Genomic DNA, 18811 nt, shown 5'->3' with positions numbered 1-18811 from the left:
GGGACTCTGGGTATAAAATTGGTTTCCTAGATTAGCAGGAGAAAGCAGAAAACAGCGGCACAGCTGAGACTGGGATAAACTGCTACATATTTTGGGAACTAGATATGTAATATCCTTAGAAGAACTGAGAGCCTAGTATAAAAATGACCAAGTTCTGAACTGACGAGCCAGTTGAGGTATTAATATAACTGCCCAAAACGGAGGAATAAGTGAGGAGAATGGAAAGGAAAACAAACATTGTGAAGCTCTGACTCTAGATGAGCTTCCAAATGAAAATGCCAACGCACACGACAGAAACCAGTCAGGAAAGAATTGCTAACAAATTCAACTACACAAAATAGGAGAATTCACTATATCAAGAAAAAGCAAATAATGGAGCAACCTTCTGAAAACAAATTTAAAGTAAGTATATTTTAAAAGTGGACTAAGAGAAAAAGTAAATATACATAGCCCAAACTGAAAACTACATAGAAAAATTGGCAAATATAGCTTTTAATACACCTATTTGAAAACTGATAGCGCAATCAGAAAAAAATTAGATAATGAATCTGAAAAGTCTTGTTTAATATGCTGAAAAGTCTGAATTACCTAAAAAGAAATTAGATTTTCTGCTAAACGATGAGCAACTTGACAACAGACACTCGTATTATTGCCTTAAGCTTCTTTACATACCCTACAGCACCCAGCACAATTCCAACTTACAGTAACGTGTGCCTAATAAGCAATATTAAATGAATGACTGAATTTCCATTTTCAAGTATTAATAGCATTTCACAATTATAATATTATACTTATCTTTAAGGTACTTTTTCTTTTTTTAATGAATTGGACTTTTTTTTTTTTTTTTAAAGAATACATTTTCATAGCCTCACACTCTTTTCCATTTTAGGGGGAAAAATACTATGAGGTAAATAATAATACCTAGCATAATACCTAATACTTATAAGTTCAACAAAAAATGTTTGCAGAATGAATGCATTAAATACCTGAAGTACTCATTTTTTTCAAGTTTTAACAAAATTTCCATGTATACATTTTAAACTTTCTTAATTCCCTCAATACTAAGATGTTTATAATTATAATGTATTTAATTGTTTACGTGAAATAGCCATTGAAAAGGTAATTAAAAAAAAAACTTGTAATACTTCATTAATGTGAATTATCAGAAAAATGCACAACCATCTTGATCCTAAGATTTTCCTTTTGGAGTTTTTAAATCTCCTATAAACACATCTTGACGCCTGAACTTTTTAATTGTCACATAGCTCAATGTCCAGATAAAATATTTTAAACTACTCAGGTGACTGTAGCAAGAATACTCAAATACCTAATTCCATCCCTCTCCCTCTTTGAAGAGTTTGTACTGATTGCGGCTTCTTTCTCATCACCCACTCGCTCCTTAACCCCCTACAACTGGCTTGCACCCCGCAGACAAACCAAATGTCGCTCTGCAATAGTCACTTCTCAGTCCCAACACGTAAAATAAATTTTAAGTGTGGGATAAGGTGATTGGATCATACAAAGAGCACTGCAGAGGGTGAATTCGTAAAGGGAGGTACTGAACTGAGGGACAGAACTGAAAGCCAAAATTAACCAAAGGGAAAAAGAAATGAAGGAACAGATGTTAGAGGTACTAAAAAGGTAAAAGCAATAGGACGGGAGTCTGGTCAGAGACCCCTAAGTTTCTGGCACAGGCCAGACTATGTAGAGTGTGGGTAAATTAAGAAGCCACGAGGAAGACTGAATTTTAAATAAGAGATAATGAGCTCAATTCTGTGCATGTTGAGTTTACGGTACCTACAAAGCCTACAAAGTAACTGGAAACAAATATCCTATACATGTGGAGATATAGGTTTAAGGCTCAAGACAAATCAGTAATGAAATATATTCCTTGTTTTGTTGTGCTTCACTTTATTGTGCTTCGTGGATATTGAGGGGTTTTGTTTTTACAGATTGACCACTTGTGGCAACCCTGCATCTAGCACGTGCATCGGCACCAATTTTTCCAACAGCATTTACTCACTTTGTGTCTCTGTGTCACATTTTGGCAATTCTCACACTATTTCAAGCTTTATTGTTACCATTATATTTGGTATGTTGATCTGTGATCAGTGATCTTACTACTGTCATTGTTCTGGGGTGTCATGAGCTGCACCCTGTAAGATGATGAACTTAAAAAATGCTGTCTGCGTTCTAACTACTCCACCAACTGGCCAGTCCCGTCTCTCCCTCTCCTCAGACCTCCCTATTCCTTACTGAAATTAAGTCAATTAACAACCCTACAATGGCCTCTAAGTGTCCGAGTGAAAAGAAGAGTTGCATGCCTCACCTTAAATCAATGCCTGGAAATGACTAAGCTCAGTGAGGAAGGCATATTGAAAGACAAGACAGGCCAAAAGCTAGTTCTCCTGCACCAATTAGCCAAGCTGTGAATACAAAGGAAATTAAAAGTGCTCCTTCAGTGAATACACAATTGATAAGAAAGCAAAACAGCCTTATCCCTGATACGAAGAAAGTTTTAGTGGTCTGGATAGAACATCAAACCAGCCACAACATTCCCCTTAAACCAAAGCCTAATCCAGAACAAGACCCTAACTCTCTTCAATTCTATGAAGGCGGAGAGAGGTGAGGAAGCTTCAGAAGAGACGTTTAAAGCTAGTAGATGTTGGTTTATGAGGTTTAAGGAAAGAAGTATCTTCACAACATAAAAGTGTGAGGTGAGGTGAAGCACAAGTGCTGATGGAGAAGCTGCAGCAAGTTACCCAGAAGGTCCAGCTAAGATAATAACATGGCGACACTAGACAACAGATACTCAATCTGGATAAAACAGCCTCACACGGGAAGAAGGTGCCGTCTGGGACTTTCATAGCTAGAGAGGAGCAGTCAATGCCGGGCTTCAAAGCTTCCAAGGCCAGGCTGACTCTCTTGGTAGGGGCTCATGCAGCTGGTAACTTTAAGTTGCAGTCAGTGCTCACTGACCACTCTGAAAATCCTAGGGCCCTTAAGAATTATGCTAAATCTACTCTGTCTGTGCTCTATAAATGGAACAAAGCCTGGATGACAGCCATTGTTTACAACATGGTTTACTGAATGTTTTAACCCCACTGCTGAGACCTACTGCTCAGAAAAAGATTCCTTTCAAAACATCACTGCTCACTGACAATGCACCTGGTCACCCAGAGCTCTGATGGAGACGCATAACGAGATTAATGTTGTCTTCAGAGCTGCTAACGCAACATCCATTCTGCAGCCAAGGGATCAGGAGTAATTTTGACTTTCAAGTCTTACTATTTAAAAACTATGCTTCATAAGGTTAAGGCTGCCATAGTTAATGATTCCTCTAATGGATCTGGGCAAAGTAAACTGAAAACCTTCTGGAAAGGAGATCACCATTCTAGATGCTGTTAAGAATATTTGTGATTCGTGAAAGAGGTCAAAATATCAACATTAACAGAGTTTGGAAGAAGTTGATTCCAACCCTCATGGATGACTCTGAGGGTTCAAGACTTTAGTGGAGGGAGTAACTGCAGATGTGGTGGACATAGCAAAAGAACTAGAATTAGTAGTGGAGACTGAACTGCTGTAATCTCGTGATAAAACTAATGGGTGAAGAGTTGCTTATGGATGAGCAAAGAAAGTGATTTCTTGAGACAGAATCTAATCCTGATGAAGATGCTGTGAAGACTGTTGAAATGACAACGAAGGATTTAGAATATTACATAAACTTAGTTGATAGAGGAGGGGCAGGGTTGGGGAGGACTCACTCCAATTTTTAAAAAGTTCTACTGTGGGTAAAATGCTACCAACCAGGAACTGCACGCTAGAGAAATTGTTTGTGAAAATAAGAATTGATGTGGCAAACTTTACTGTTGTTTTATTTTAAGAAATTACCATGGGCACCCCAACCTTCAGCAGCCACCACCCTGATCTGTTACTGCCATCAATATAGAAGCAAGGCTCTCCACCAGCAAAAGATTACAACTTGCTAAAGGTTCACATGATATTTAGCATTTTTAAGCAATAAAGTACTTTTAATTACAGGACGTGTATATTTTTAGACATACTGCTATTGCACACTTAAAAGACTATAGTATAGTGTAAATATAACCTTTACAGGCACTGGGACATCTAAAAGGCTGTATGACGTGCTTTATTGCCGTGGTCTGGAACCAAACGTGCAATATCTCCAAGGTCTGCCTGTACTGATTACAAGGGGAACAATTTTTTTCTCTAAAGGGCCAGATAACATAATCTCTGTTACATGTTCTTCTCTTTTGTTGTTGTTGCTGCTGATAATGATTATTTAAACAGCCCTCTAAAAACGTAAGAACCATTTTTAGCTCATAGGCCACAAAAAAAGGCCTTACTAAAACAGGCCACAGGTTAGTCTGCCATAACTTGCCAACTGCTAATTTGGATATCACCAATATTTAGGACATAGTTCACCCTGTAAGAAGAGATGAGGTTGGCGAGGCAACTATGGAAAGGATAAGAAGTAGGAATACTAAGAACATCAACATCTAAGAAACTGACTGAAAAAGAATATGAAACAATTCCCATCCCTTTAAAGTGGACTGGCCTTGTATCTTGCTTTGTGCAACCAAATGTGATCAAAAGTAACAGTGTTTCACTATCAAATCTAAGCCTCAGGAGGCCCTATAGACCTCACTTCTTTTCACGGGACTCTGTTCCTGTCATGAAAAGAAGCATGGCATAGCCTAAAAAATGGTGAGAAGACCACAAGGAGAGGGCTGACTCTACCCAAATGGGCCCATGCTGGATCAGCCAGCCTCCAGCCAATTTGTCAGCTAACTGCCAACACGTGAGCAAATCCAGGTAAGATCAGCAGAACCTCTCAGCCAATCTGTAGACTTTGGAGAAATAATAAATTGCTGTAAGCCACTAAGTTCTACAGTGGTTTATTATAGAGTCATGTACCTCTTAATGATGGGTATATATTCTGAGAAATGCATTACTAGGTGATTTGTGTCATTGTGCAAACATAAGAGTGCACTTACACGAACCTAGACGGGACAGCCCCCTACACGCCTACACTGCATGGTATATGGCCTCTTGCTCCTCGGCTACAAACTACAATCTCATGTACAAAACAACATGAGATTAAATCAAGCATAAGAGAAAAGGGCGCGATCAAGAGATGTGGTAAACACAAGACGTTTGAGACTGTTGTCGGTATAATACAGCATATTACATTACAGCAAACATTTTTCGTAAGTAGAAAGCATACACTCTAAAATATCGATAAAAAGGTAAGTAGTGACAAAGAAGATATAAAAAGATCCAACTGAACTTCAAAAGATGAAAGTTACAATGTTAGAGATAAAAATACACTAGAAGAGATTGACAGCAGATTAGACAATGCATAAGAAAAGATTAATGAACTTGACAACATTGCAATAGAAATTATTCAAGATGAAACAGAGAGAGAAAAAAGAATTTAATAAAACAGGAAGTAAAAAGCATCAGTGAGCTAAGGAGCCTAACACACAGATAACTGGACTCTGAAAGAGGCATGACAGAAAAATTATTTGAAGAACTAATGGCCAAAAATTTTCCAAGTTTGGTAACTGTAAATTCACAGGAAAATAAAAACACAACATATCAGAACTTATGGGATGCCATTAAATCAGTACTTGGGAGGAAATTAATAGCACAAAATCTTTTCAAAAAAAGAAAAGCTTTTCTTTTCAAATCAATGACTTCATTTCAACCTTAATCAACTAGAAAAAGAGCAAATTAAACACCAAATAGGTAAAAGAAGTTAAGTAATAAAGATCAGGACAAAAATCAATGCGACAAAGTCTACTGATGTTAAAGGAATAATAGAATATTATGAACAACTTTATGTCAATAAATTAGAAAAATCAGATGAAATGGATAAATTCTCTGAAAGACAGAAATGACAAAAACTCACTCAAGAAGAAACAGATAATCTGAACCACTTTTTATCTGTCAGTGAAACTGTAGTTAAAAACCTTCGCAAAAGAAAACTCCAGGCCCAGATGGTTTTATTGGGAAAGTATGGCAATCATTTAAGGGAGAAATAATATCAATTCTGCACAAACTTTTATTTAAAAAACTGAAGAGGAGAGGTGATTCACAACTCACTCTAAGGCCAGCATTGCAATGATACTAAAACTAGACACAAACAAACAAACAAACAAAAACCCAAGAAATTGTAAAAGGATAAATGCATCATGAATAAGGGTGATTTATCCTAGGAATGCAGTGCAAGTTTAACGTTTAAAAGTCAATGGATGTAATTCATTCTATTAACAAACCAAAAAAGACTATAAATGCAAAAAAAGCATTTGACAAAATTTGACTTCTATTCCTGATAAAAACTCTCAGCAAACCGGGAAAAAGGAACTCCTTCGACCTCCCCAAGGGTTTGTAACAAGAAAATCTACCGCTGGTCTCATACTTCATAGTGCAAGACTAAGCACTTTCTCCCTAAGATCAAGAATACAAGACACCGCTGTTCACTTTCATCCCTTTTCTTCAACTTTGGACTGAAAGTTCCAGCAAGTGCAATTAGGCCAAAAAAGAAATTGATTAAAATGCATTTAAATAAATGACATTCATGTTGGAAATGAAAAAGTAAAACTGTCTTAAGAATTAATACGGTCGTCTATGTAGAAAATTTCGTGGCATTTACAAAAGAGCTACGAGAACTAAAAATGTGAGGTTAGCAAGTTGCAGATACAAGATCAATATACTAAAATCAATTTAACTTGTACATATTATCCACAAAATATCAAAAACTGAAATTAAAAATACCATGTTTAATAGCATCAAAAATATGAAATATTTATAGATAAATCTGGAGAACCCTGTGAAAGACCTGTACACAGAATATTTTTGAGAGAAAATATAAAAAACAGCCAAATGAATGTAGAGATGGGTATAATTTGTGTATGGATAGAAGATATCAGCAGTGTCAGTGTTAGGATAGTTTAAGATGTCCATTCTCCCCAAACTGATCAGTAGATTTCAATGCCATCCCAGCCAAAATCCTCACACTTTTCTATGAAAATTGACAAGGTCATTCTAACATTAATATGGAAATACAAAGGACCTCAACAGCCAAGGCAATTTTGAGAAAGAACAAATTTGGATGGCTAACACTACTTGATTTCAAGACCTGTAATAAAACCGCATTAATGAAAATGGCATGGTACTAGAATAATAATAAGTAAACAGATCAACAGAACAGAATAGAATCCAAAATTAAACTCATACCTATACAGACAATTGATTTTTGACAAGATGGAAAAAAACGCAGTGGAGAAAGAATAGCCTTTTTAATAAATGGTGCTGGAATAATTAGATGTCCACATGCAAAGCCACAATAACAACAACCTTTGATTTCTATACAAAAGTCAACGCAAAGTACATCACAGGCCTAAATATAAAACCTGTATCTATAATGCTTTCAGAAGAAAACATAAGCGGAAATCTCTGTGACTGGGTTAGGCAAACACTGTGTTTCCCCGAAAATAAGACCTAACCAGAAAATAAGCCCTAGCATGATTTTTCAGGATGACGTCCCCTGAACATAAGCCCTAATGTGTCTTTTGGAGCAAAAATTAATATAAGACCCGGTCTTATTTTTGGGGAAACATGGTACTTCTTAGATATGACACCAAAGAACAATTCATAAAACAAATTAATTAAATGGCCTTCCTAATTGCAATCTTTTTCTCTTTGATACTGTTAGGAAAATGAAAAGACAATTCAAAGACTGGGAGAAAATATTTGTCAAAAATATATCTGATAAAGGACTTGTATCTAGAATATGTACCAAACTCTCAAAACCCAGAAATTAAGAAAACCACTTTTTTAAAAACAACGGGCAATTGGAAAGAGGTCTGATCAGACAACTCACCAAAGAAAGTAAGTGGATGGCAAATAGCACATGAAAACATATTCAACATCATTAGTCATTTGGAAAGTGCTAATTAAAGCCACAGCAAATTATCACTACACACCTACTAAAATGGCTAAAATTAAAAGACTAACCATATCAAGAGTTGCTTAGTATGTGGACGAACACTATCAATGGGAATGTAAAAAGGACCATTCACTTTGGAAAAGTTTGGCAGTTTTTAAAAATGTTAAACATACACATCTACCACGTGATACAAACATTAAACTCCTAGGTATTTACTCAAGAGAAATGAGAACCTATGTCCACACAAAGGCTTGACCATGAATCTTCATAGCACTTTATTTATAATAGCCCCAAACTGGAGATAACCCAAGTGTCCATCAACAGGGGAATGGATAAATGAACCGTTGTATTCCACAAAGTGGAATTCTACTCAGAAATACTGATATACACAACATGGACAAATCTCACAATAATTATGCAGAGTGAAAGAAGCCAGACAAAAACAGAGTACATAGAAAGGATTCTAGTTATATGAAGTTCTAGAAAATGCAAACTTATTGAATGACAGAAAGGTCAGTCGTTTGCGGAAGGAGTGAAAAGGGGAAAAAAGATTCATAAAGAGTATGAGGAAACCTTTTAGGGTGACAGATATGTTCATTATTTTCATTGTGGTGATGGGCTACTTACTTAAAAACTCATTAAGTTGTACACTTTATTTTTTAATTATTTTACATGAAGTTGTGCCCTTTAAACATGTCCTGTTTCACTGTAGGTCAATTATACCCTAATGAAGCTGCTTTTAAAAAAGCAAGAAAACAAAAATACATTTGGAATTAGTCCAAAGCTATCAGCAACATCAAAATCGCTCCTTTTAACTCAGTTTTTAAAATACTGAGACTCTCACACGTGAATGTAATGAAAAAAATGTTTAAATCTACATAAATACTTTTTACTAAAGACATACCTAAACTAAAACTGCCCAGGAAACTGAACATGATGAGCAAAACAGAGCTGGGAATTGACAGGAGGTTTATAAACAAGACTTAAGGAGAGTAAAGAACAGGAAAGTGTTCCAAGTTAAAGAATTGTCAGGGGCACTGGCCATCCAGTTGGAATTGGCAATTGTAAGTTATAAATAGTGACTTTAAATTGCACCACGGATCATTTTCATCAGCAATGCCCAACTGAACCTGTACATGAAGGGGAAAGGTAGGTGACTGGGTGATAGTTTGGGGATTTCTAGGACAGATCAAACAGAAGGGTACAGGTATGCGAGTCTTCTCACATTGGTTTGGATCCCAGGCCGTCGAGGCTGGACAGAAGAGGAAGCAGCAAGCAATCCTGCCCAAACCTTCCGGATCCTCGCGCCACTGTTTGGCTGTTGCACCCAACCCGTAAAAGCCCAGCCCAGATGTCAGCCTGCTCTACTATTATCGCCAGTTCACAATTTTCACCATCCATGAGGACTGCAACATTGCTTTCAACTTTCCCATCACTCCGTGATGCGTGCTCTTTGCCATTCTCTAAAGCAGATATTTGAAATCTCTTCTTCCTCTACCTTCTTCCTCAAGCTCAGCAGACAGCAGGCCTCCGAACTCACAGGAAAAACACAGACCATTAGTTGGGCAGGAAGGAAAACAAAAAGCAAAAATATCTTTCAACTTTGCACCCCTACCTATCATTTGATCTGTTCCCCTCTGCTTGTTAAAGAAATGCTTCTTCTCTACTCTGCATACCTCATCTACTCTGGCCCCTAAACATGACACTTCCTTCTCAGGAATCCTCTCGTCTTGGTCTGTCTTCAACTTCTACCCTTCAGCTGAATCTACCTCTTAGCATTTAAGGGCTTATTATTCACATCGTAAAATAATCTAATAATATTTCTTGACTCTACCCCCATCTTTTAGCATGACAACTATCAGGTGTTTACTGAAAGAGTGAAGAAAGAGCACTCACAGGTGATGTCTGGATTTCTGGCTGGGCAAATGGGTGACCAATGGTGCCCATCAATGACACTGGGATACTGGGGTGGGGGAAGTGGCTTAAAGGGGGAGGGGGACGACTTTTGGGCGGGATGAATTTGAGGTGCTAGTTGGATACCTAAGTGGATATGACAAACAGGTGATCAGGCATGTGGAAATCCAGAGAGCGTGCTAAGTTGGCGGTATGCGTTTGGGAGTTATCAATACATAAAATGGAGTTCACTCAGAGAGAATGCATGGGGTAATTAAAGGACACAAATGGTTCTCGGGGGCATGACGCATATACAAGTAAGAGTCATTCAAATAACATAGAGGGCGTTTTAAATTTTTGGCCTCATACATATAATTCTGGACATGCTATAGATTTAAGGAAAGAACAAATGAGCAGAAAAGAAAACAAGGTGAAGAAGATTTAAGAGAATTAAAGGTGAAATAACAGGGCAAAAAGCAGAGAAAAACAACAGTCAGGCATGGTTTAGGGAAAATGTTTTTCAGGTCTGTGAATCACTGCCAGAGTTTACAGATTTAGTTGAATGTCACTCAGGTTGTAGGATGTAGTCCCAGTGCCACCCGACAGGTTCTTTCCAGCTCTTCCAGACAGTTGCTCCAGTGGGAGATTAAACACATATGCTCTATAGATGAATCCACAGCAGGAGCCTGAGACCCATGGTAACTACGGAATGTATCCCTCAGTAGTCTGACTTTCTTACTCAAACCACTGAATCATGCCTGGTAAGGTGTCAAGTTCAATGAACCATGTCACTCCAAGGTACTTCTGATATTCGGAAATCGATTACACATTATAAAGCACTACTAAATATCAATGATTCATATAATCTATCTCAGCATGTCATGAAGTTAATGGCAGGTTTCTAACACAAGCTATTTCTTGAAGTGTTCTTATAGAAAATTCTAGAATAAAAACTAGTATTTATATCGGGTATTATAGTTTATGAGGCATTTTCAAATACATCATTTCATAAACATAACCCACATGATCAGCCTATTAAATAAGTACAATTAGAACAGATGAAGAAACAAAGGCATAGAGATGTTCAATAACTTACCTAAATTATTAAGCAGGAAAGTCAGAATTAGTCTCCTAACTCCAAACATTCTACCCATTCTTGGTTTTTCCCACAATTTTTAATTTAGTAGTATACAATTTAACGACTCAGTCATGACCAATTTTTATATTTCCTTCACTTTAGTCATTAAATGGCACAGGCTAAGCATTGTACTTAGAAAACTAGTGAAAAAATAAAGTAAAAAAAAAGAAAAAAGAAAAAAAATACTAATGATATGCCTTTAAATCTAGGTTCCTTACTATATTCTTTTGTATCTGCTGCCAAGTACTTTTCCTGAAGGTAATTACAAGTAATTATTCTCTGTGATTGCTATCTGCATGTCACAGACGTTATCATTACTCTAATTATAATAGTTAGCCAAAGCTGAATTGTTAAATTTCAGTTCAATTCACTATTTGTTTTGCAGACTATTTATAGATATGACAGATGTATACTGCTCAAAGATAATAATGGAATTTGATATACTTTTCAGAAGCTGGTATAAAATACACAAAAACATTAAAAGGAACAAATTGGACAATGTAGCAGGAACTGCAGCTGCTAAGGGGATATCAGGGCATCTCCCCCAGGATTTTGAAGACCCTCTGCCAAAATAACCAGTGACTAGATTTCTACAACATTCACAAAATTAATAACTGGTAAGAGTGAATACATTCTAAAGAAATAATTTGAATTTTATTTTGTGGGGAACAAACAAGGAAGAATGAAATAATTATTTTTATTGCAATCGTTTATTGTGGTATACATAACATGAAAGTTGCCATTTTAACCATTTTTTTAAGTGTACCATTTAGTGGCGTTAATTACTTCACAATGCTGTACAATCATCACCACTATTTCCGAACTTTTCATCACTGCAAATAGAAACTCTGTACCTATTAAGCAATAACTCTCCATTCCCCTCACCCCAGCCCCTAGTAACCTCTAATCCACTTTCTGTCTCTATGAATCTGAATACTCTAGATATTTAGTGTAAATGCCATCATACAGTCTCTCTCCTTTTTTTACTGGCTTTTTTTTAAATTTCGAAAAATGTTCTCAAGGTCCATCTGTGTTGTAACATGTATTAGAATTTCATTCTTTTCATGGCTGAATAATATTCCATTGTGTGGATAGACCAATTTTGTTTATCTGTTCACCTCAAGGACACTTTGGCTGTTTCCACCTTTTGGCTACTGTGAATAATGCTGCTGTGAACACTAGCATACCAGTATCTTTTTCGGCCCGTTCTCAGATCTTTTGGGTATATACCTAGGACTTGAATTGCTGAAACACATAGAATTGCATGTTTAACTCTTTGAGGAAACATCGGACTCTTTCTCACAGTGGCTGCACCACTTTACGTTCCCACCAGCAGTGTGCAGGGTTCCAAATTCTCCACATCCTTGCCAAGACTTATTTTCTATCTTTTTGAATGCAGAGATCCTAGTGGGTGTGAAGTGGCATCTCACTGTGCTTTTGATTAGCATTTCCCTGATAACTAATGATGTTGAGCATCTTTTTCACGTGTTTAATTCCATTTGTGTATCTCCTTCGAAAAAATGGCTATTCAAGTCCTGCTCTCACGTTTTTTAATTGGGTGTTGTCTTTCTGTTGTTGAATTCTAGTTCTTTATATAGTCTGGATATTAAAACCTTATCAGATAAGTGATTTGCAAATATTTTCTCTCATTCTGTAAACTGTCTTTTACTCTCACGATAGAGTCCTTTGATGCACAAAATTTTTAGTTTTAATGAAATTCAATTTATCTATTGTTTCTATTGTTGTCTCTGCTATTGAAGAAACCATTGCCAAATCCAAGGTCATGAAGATTTGTCCCTGTTTTCTTCTAAGAGTTTTATAGTTTTGGATCTTAAACGTAGGGTCCTTGATGCGTTTTGAGTTAATTTTTGTATAAGGTGAGGGCCCAATTTCATGCTTTTTCATGTGGCTATCCAGTTTTCATAGCATTTGATGAAGAGAAAGAGTTATATTTTTAATAATTAAAATGCCATCAATGCTATATTGCTGCTCATTTCAAAGGCTGGCAATTCTCAAGCAGTGACTGATTTTTTTCAGTATTCTAAGATTTTGGTATAGAAGATGGCATCTTCTTTCTTTCTTTAAAAATGTTTTTAACCTTATTTCAAAAGTAATAGATGTTCATTATCAAATTTAGATTAATAAAAGTAATTAAAAAATAAAAGAAAAATAAACATTCATAAAAAAACACAGATAACACTTTGGATTCTATTTTTATAGTGTCTATTTTCTCTCTCTTTCTAATTTCTAGATATGTCACATTCACCTACGAGTATGTCAAGTATTCTATAACGTAACTTTTAAGGCTGCATAATATACCACATCTGGAGGGACTGGAACTTACTTAACCAAATCTTTCATAGGTTTAAAAACTGCACCGTCTAATGCACTAGGCACTAGTCACAGTGGCTATTTAAATTAACAGTAAATAAAATTTAAAATGCCCAACTGTACTAGCAATGTTTCCAGTGCTCAATAACCACATATAATTAGTGATTGCCGTATTAGCACAGATATAGAACATTTTCCTCATCATAGAAAGTTCTAGACAGGACTGCTTTAGAATGTTTCCAAATTATCCCAATTATAAACAACTCCAAAATTATTGTAAGCAAACTTTATATACCTACAGCTCTGCAACTTTCTTTAGAATAAGACCTAGAAATAAGTCACTAGTTCAGCAGGCACACGAATTTCCACACTTTTGAAGCACGGTGTACAGGGATGTGTTCATTTCCTTTATCAATTTGATAAAGAATAATGTCTTCTGTTTAAAAGCCACATGGATTTGACTAGGGAGGTGGCGAAGTGGAAAAAGAGAGGGACAAAGAAAGCTCTCTGGTCTGTGGAGATGCTACAAACATAGTAGCAAACATGGTCTCTAAATTCTACTATAGTAGCATCAGTCTGTACACAAAGAGGGTTGTCACATTACACTGGCCCCATGTACACGCCACTTTGAGGGTTAAATGTGAACATCTGTTTATTGGCCCATTTCTGTTTTGTTTCTTCATGACTTTTCTCAGTCTATTTTCCTATTGGGGTAATCATCTTTTCCTTGTGATCTTGTAAGAGTTCTGGATATCGAGAGGATATAAAAGCTTTGTTTTCCAAATATGTCCAAATAAATTTGCTTAGCTTGCTACTTGCCTTTTGTTATGAACTGTAGGAGATTAACATTTAAATATGTAAAAACTGATACCTTCTTCTTTACGGTTTCTGCTTCATGTGACATGCTCAGAAAAGGCTTTCCTGATGATAATCAGCCAATTTTTCGTACTTTTATGGTTTCTTTTTTTCTTCTTTTTTTTAGTTATACCATATAGAATATATACTGGTTTATGACATAAGGAAGGAATGAACATAATCCCCCCCTAATGTCAGAATATTCCCAAATCTTAATATAAAACTTAATATAAAAAGGGGAAAAAAATTCACCCAAATTACTGAGCAGACATCCAACCAGTCATCCGTAGCTAAAATAAGAAAAGTATATTTTTATATTTTAGAAATGCTGCTCCCATGGTTTTGTGTTTTCAGAAAGTATCATTTTCACTCAGTCTAGGAAGCTGACCTAGAAGATGAGCCACTTGTAAAGAATTTCAGGAGGAAAAGAACAGCACATAAGAGAAGCCAAAAGCCTGAGATTTAGACTCAGATCCATGAAAGACGTACCTGCATTGACCAGTCTTCTTTCCTTTCATAAAAAAAAAGAACAATTTCCTTGATAGGAGCCCCAAAGACAATTCTGTGACAAATGTTTTCCTACTCTTAGTAGCAAATACCAGCATAATTTCCTACTGACAGGTTCAACAGTGTTTCCCACACATAAAATAAAGCGATTGTTACTTCTACCTGTGTTTTTTACTACTTCAGTGTGACGTGATTAGTCTCAAAAATAATTCAAACATGGTACACTAGGGGGAAAGTCACAACTTCTATTTGTTTTAGGTTTCCTATCTTTCAAGAGAGGGTACCACTGATAACCCCTAATTTATTAAAATTCTGTTAAGTTCCACATATTTATTTTTAAAAAATTAATTCCTTCAAAGATCAAATCTAAAGCTACAATAAGAAAAACCACCCCCTCCCCAAACAAAATACTTTCTCTTCCTACATAGGGAGTCCCTTCTGCCATCGTCTCACCTAACAGTTCGTCCATTCCTCTACTGTAATACTTATCACATTATATTCCTACTACTTCTAAGCGTGTCTGCCTGCCTGCCCTGCTGGCCTGAGAGCTCCCTGAATTCAGACTAAGTCCTTCCCCATCTCCAGTTTTATCCAAGAACTTGGCACCGAGCCTGGTAAGTAACAGACACTGATACCTTCTTATAAAATGAATGACTGGACAGAGCTTGTCCAAGAGCAATCGTCCTCTTTTCTAATCATTTAAGATACTCATTTGTTCTTCATACGCCTTTCGTAAATACCTACCACGAGCAATGCCCTTACTTACAAGAAGATACGTCTCATAAACAGGGGCTTAAAGTATAAGCCTTTGCAAATGCCACATTATATTTTAACAAATAACTTATACATACATGAAATAAAATACTCTTGTGAGGCAGGCTGTTAATGTTTCCATTTGACAAGTAGAAAAACAAGCTACGAGAGCAGAAACTTGCTGAAGGTAACAGCACTAGGAGATCACAGGGTTAGGCACTAATGGGGGCTTCTCACTCTCCGTGCAGTGTACTTTTCACTACATCAAGCGAACGTTTTCAGACATCATCTTTTAACAAAGCATCAGCTGTACTAGAAATACTTACACTGACCCCAGCGACCCGTTCTGGGGTTCAAATAATTTGGATAAAGACCATTTGGACGATCCATTTTCTGAAGTAGTTTCCGAATGTGCATGACCTATACAAAATAAAATTCAGAATGCAATTAATAAAAATTAACGTGATCATGGCTTTATACTAATCTAGGCTTTGTGTTTTATCCTCACTCAAAACCTACTCCACCTCCCCTGCTTTTTTCTGGGTGTGTGCGGTGGTCAAGAAAAGCTCTGTTTTTCAAATGGCTCATTTATGATGACATATGATCATCTTTCAAAATCAAAGAACAATACAAAGAAAAAAGCCATTGGTGTTTTGATTGGCATTGAATTGATGCTACAGATCAATGTGGAGATGACGGAATTCTTATGATGTTGTTGAACTATACATGCACATGACATACCTCTCCATTAAGGTCCTCTTCAATGTTACTCAACAGCTTTGAACTTTGTTTACCTTTCGTTAGATTTATTTGTAGGAAATTTACACTATTGTTCCTAGCACATAATGTATGTTTTTGTAAAGTGATACTTCCTTGCCTGTTGCAGCTGGTGCAGAGAAATTATTTTTAATATCTATATTGATCTTGTATTCAAAAAATATATTCAGCTTTTATTTCTAATAATTTTAGTGTAGACTGTCTTAATATTTTAGGTAGAAAGTCATGTAATTTGTGATTAATCACTGTTTTCTTTCCTCCTTTTTAATTTAGTTCAATTCTTGAACCTTTTCTTCATTTTGTTTTTCTTGCCCTACCATGCTGGCTAGGAATTTCAGCACAATGCTGAACAGAGATGGCAATGACATTTTTTAAAAGCCTACTAGTAGTTACAACTTCTCAAATAACAGTAAATATTTGAAATACGTTCTAAATAGAAAGGACATTTCTTTCGATAATTTAAAAAGAACGAAGGCCAGAGTCGGATAAACATAGTTCGAGAAAGGCAAACATTTTCTAAGCATTAATCAAGTCTTTTGGTAAATCTTAAAGGACTTTTTTATAACAAAGAAAAGAAGACAAGAACACTAACCTTTTTGTAGTAAACCGGGTCGCCTGTCAAGTAGCTGAGGTGGACAAACTCCATATGTAACGTGCCGAATTCAGCCAGAATGCTGCTACCTGCCGATGCCCAGCCCCAGTTTCGCCCCACTCCACTGAACGACAGCACAGGTAACAGGAGACAGAAGGAAAAGGACCAAAACATTTTTTTAATGAACACATAAACTTTAAATAAATCTCTTAGAGATTATTGTATCTAACACAATTTATATCTAAAATTGTATTTTATTATTTAAAAAATATTCTTGAATAGTTAACATAACCACCTTTCAAAAATTGAAACAATATAGAAAAGTATACAGCAAATATGTTTCACTCCAGAAATCTCATCTCTCTTCATGTCACCAGGTCCCACAGATAATCACTTTCAGTAGCTTCTCATGTATCAGGACAGAATTTTTTATGCATATATAAGCAATCCAAATATATATTATTTTCCTCCTGTCTTAAACAAAACTATATAGCAAAGTATACTTACTGCTCTGTAACTTGCATTTTACTCTTAAGATGTACCTCAGTGGTCTTTCCCTATCAGTTCACAAATAACTTTCTCATTTTTTTTACAGCTGCACAAAATTCCATGATATTAATGATTTGCAATTGGAATGCCCTACCCCAGAGGCATATGAAAATGTGTGAGAGCATTCCGAGTTGTCCCAAACCTTGAAGATACAACTTGTGTTTACTGTGCTGGGGACAAACATGTAACATATCCTGTAATGGTCAGGACAATATTCTACAATAAGAAATTCTCCATTCCCAAGTGCTGATAGTACCTGTGAAAACTACCACAATGTAGAAATAAATATAATTTGATTAATCCTCCATTTGTGGTCCTTCAGCATATTTCTGGTACTTTGCTATTATGAAGACTTTTACAGTGAATAATCTTACATACAATTTTTTGTTCAGATGTATTTCTAGGATATCTTCCTGCTATTTTTTTAGCCTGCCTTATAATTTTTTTACTAGAAGCCAGAAAAAGTGTAAAAGTGTAGACGCTTTGGACGTTATCATCTAAGAAAGGTAAGTTTCTTCTGAAACAGAGGGTGAGTACAGGCCAGTTACCTTGGTTTTAGCCTTTGTTAAGGATAGCTTATTCCCTCTATTGTTAGGGAGTAGCCCTGAGACCTCAGCTGAAAGCTTGAGGTGTTTACCAAGGGACCTACCTCCATCCTGCTAGCCTTCAACACTAACCTTTGTGTCCCCAGTACTGTGTGGCTGTTAAATTTTCTCCTTAGCCCTTTAGCCTCCAACTGCCATTTTCTGTTGGGTTTCCTTGAGTCTTGCTCCATGTGTGTGAAACTTAAGGAATATTTGTACATAAATTTGGGGGTTTTTCCTCTGTAATTTCTTCCTGTCTTGAGAGTTTGTCCCTCAGGTCTCAGCCATTTGGCAGCTCCACCACCCAACCACAGTCTCCTCTGCCCCAAGCGACCACCACTGTGGCTTGGCCTCTACTGCCCTGCATCACGACTTGGAAATTGTCCTCAGAGAAAAAGCCAATGTTTATATGGAGATGACCTTCTCTTAGCAAGTCCTACATGACTTAGTTGCTCTCCAGCCCTCAAACCATTTTGTCAAGCTTTTACGATTATTTTTGATCGTATGTATGGTTAGTATGGTATGTCGGGTTAGTATGATATAAGCTATTCCATGGCTGGAACTGGAAATCTAGATTAATTACTCAAGTAGCGGAGTTTATGGGTTATTCCCACAAGAACTCTAAACCATTCTCCAGGGTCTTTTCTACTTGGAGGAGGAAGTAAAAATTTAAGTCTTTCTGCCATTTTATATCCACTTGTATACTGCCAATTCAATATGACATATTTTAGAGTTAGAGTTGAGAAAACAGGTATCAGCACATATCACTCTACCTGGCTTAAAGTTCTTTAATTGTTTGGTGCTATTTGTATGTTGTCTTTGAAAATATGGTACCACTAACAGATTTTTTTTGTAGC

The 18811-nt window shown here is 36.4% G+C and overlaps 1 protein-coding gene across 1 annotated transcript in view; it reads right to left on the bottom strand.

Moving 5' to 3' along the window:
* Positions 1-18811, bottom strand: part of MAN1A2 (mannosidase alpha class 1A member 2) — a 114834-nt gene that overhangs the window by 30171 nt on the left and 65852 nt on the right. Inside the window, exons 7-8 of the mRNA XM_019730603.2 lie at positions 16822-16945; positions 15779-15872 (exon numbers count right to left, since the gene is read on the bottom strand). Of these exons, the coding sequence (XP_019586162.2) occupies positions 15779-15872; positions 16822-16945 (218 nt within the window). The remainder of the gene's footprint in view (positions 1-15778; positions 15873-16821; positions 16946-18811) is intronic.

This window comes from Rhinolophus sinicus, linkage group LG14 (assembly GCF_036562045.2).
Source record: "Rhinolophus sinicus isolate RSC01 linkage group LG14, ASM3656204v1, whole genome shotgun sequence".
NCBI lineage: Eukaryota > Metazoa > Chordata > Mammalia > Chiroptera > Rhinolophidae > Rhinolophus > Rhinolophus sinicus.
This window is presented reverse-complemented; position numbering and strand designations above follow the sequence as displayed.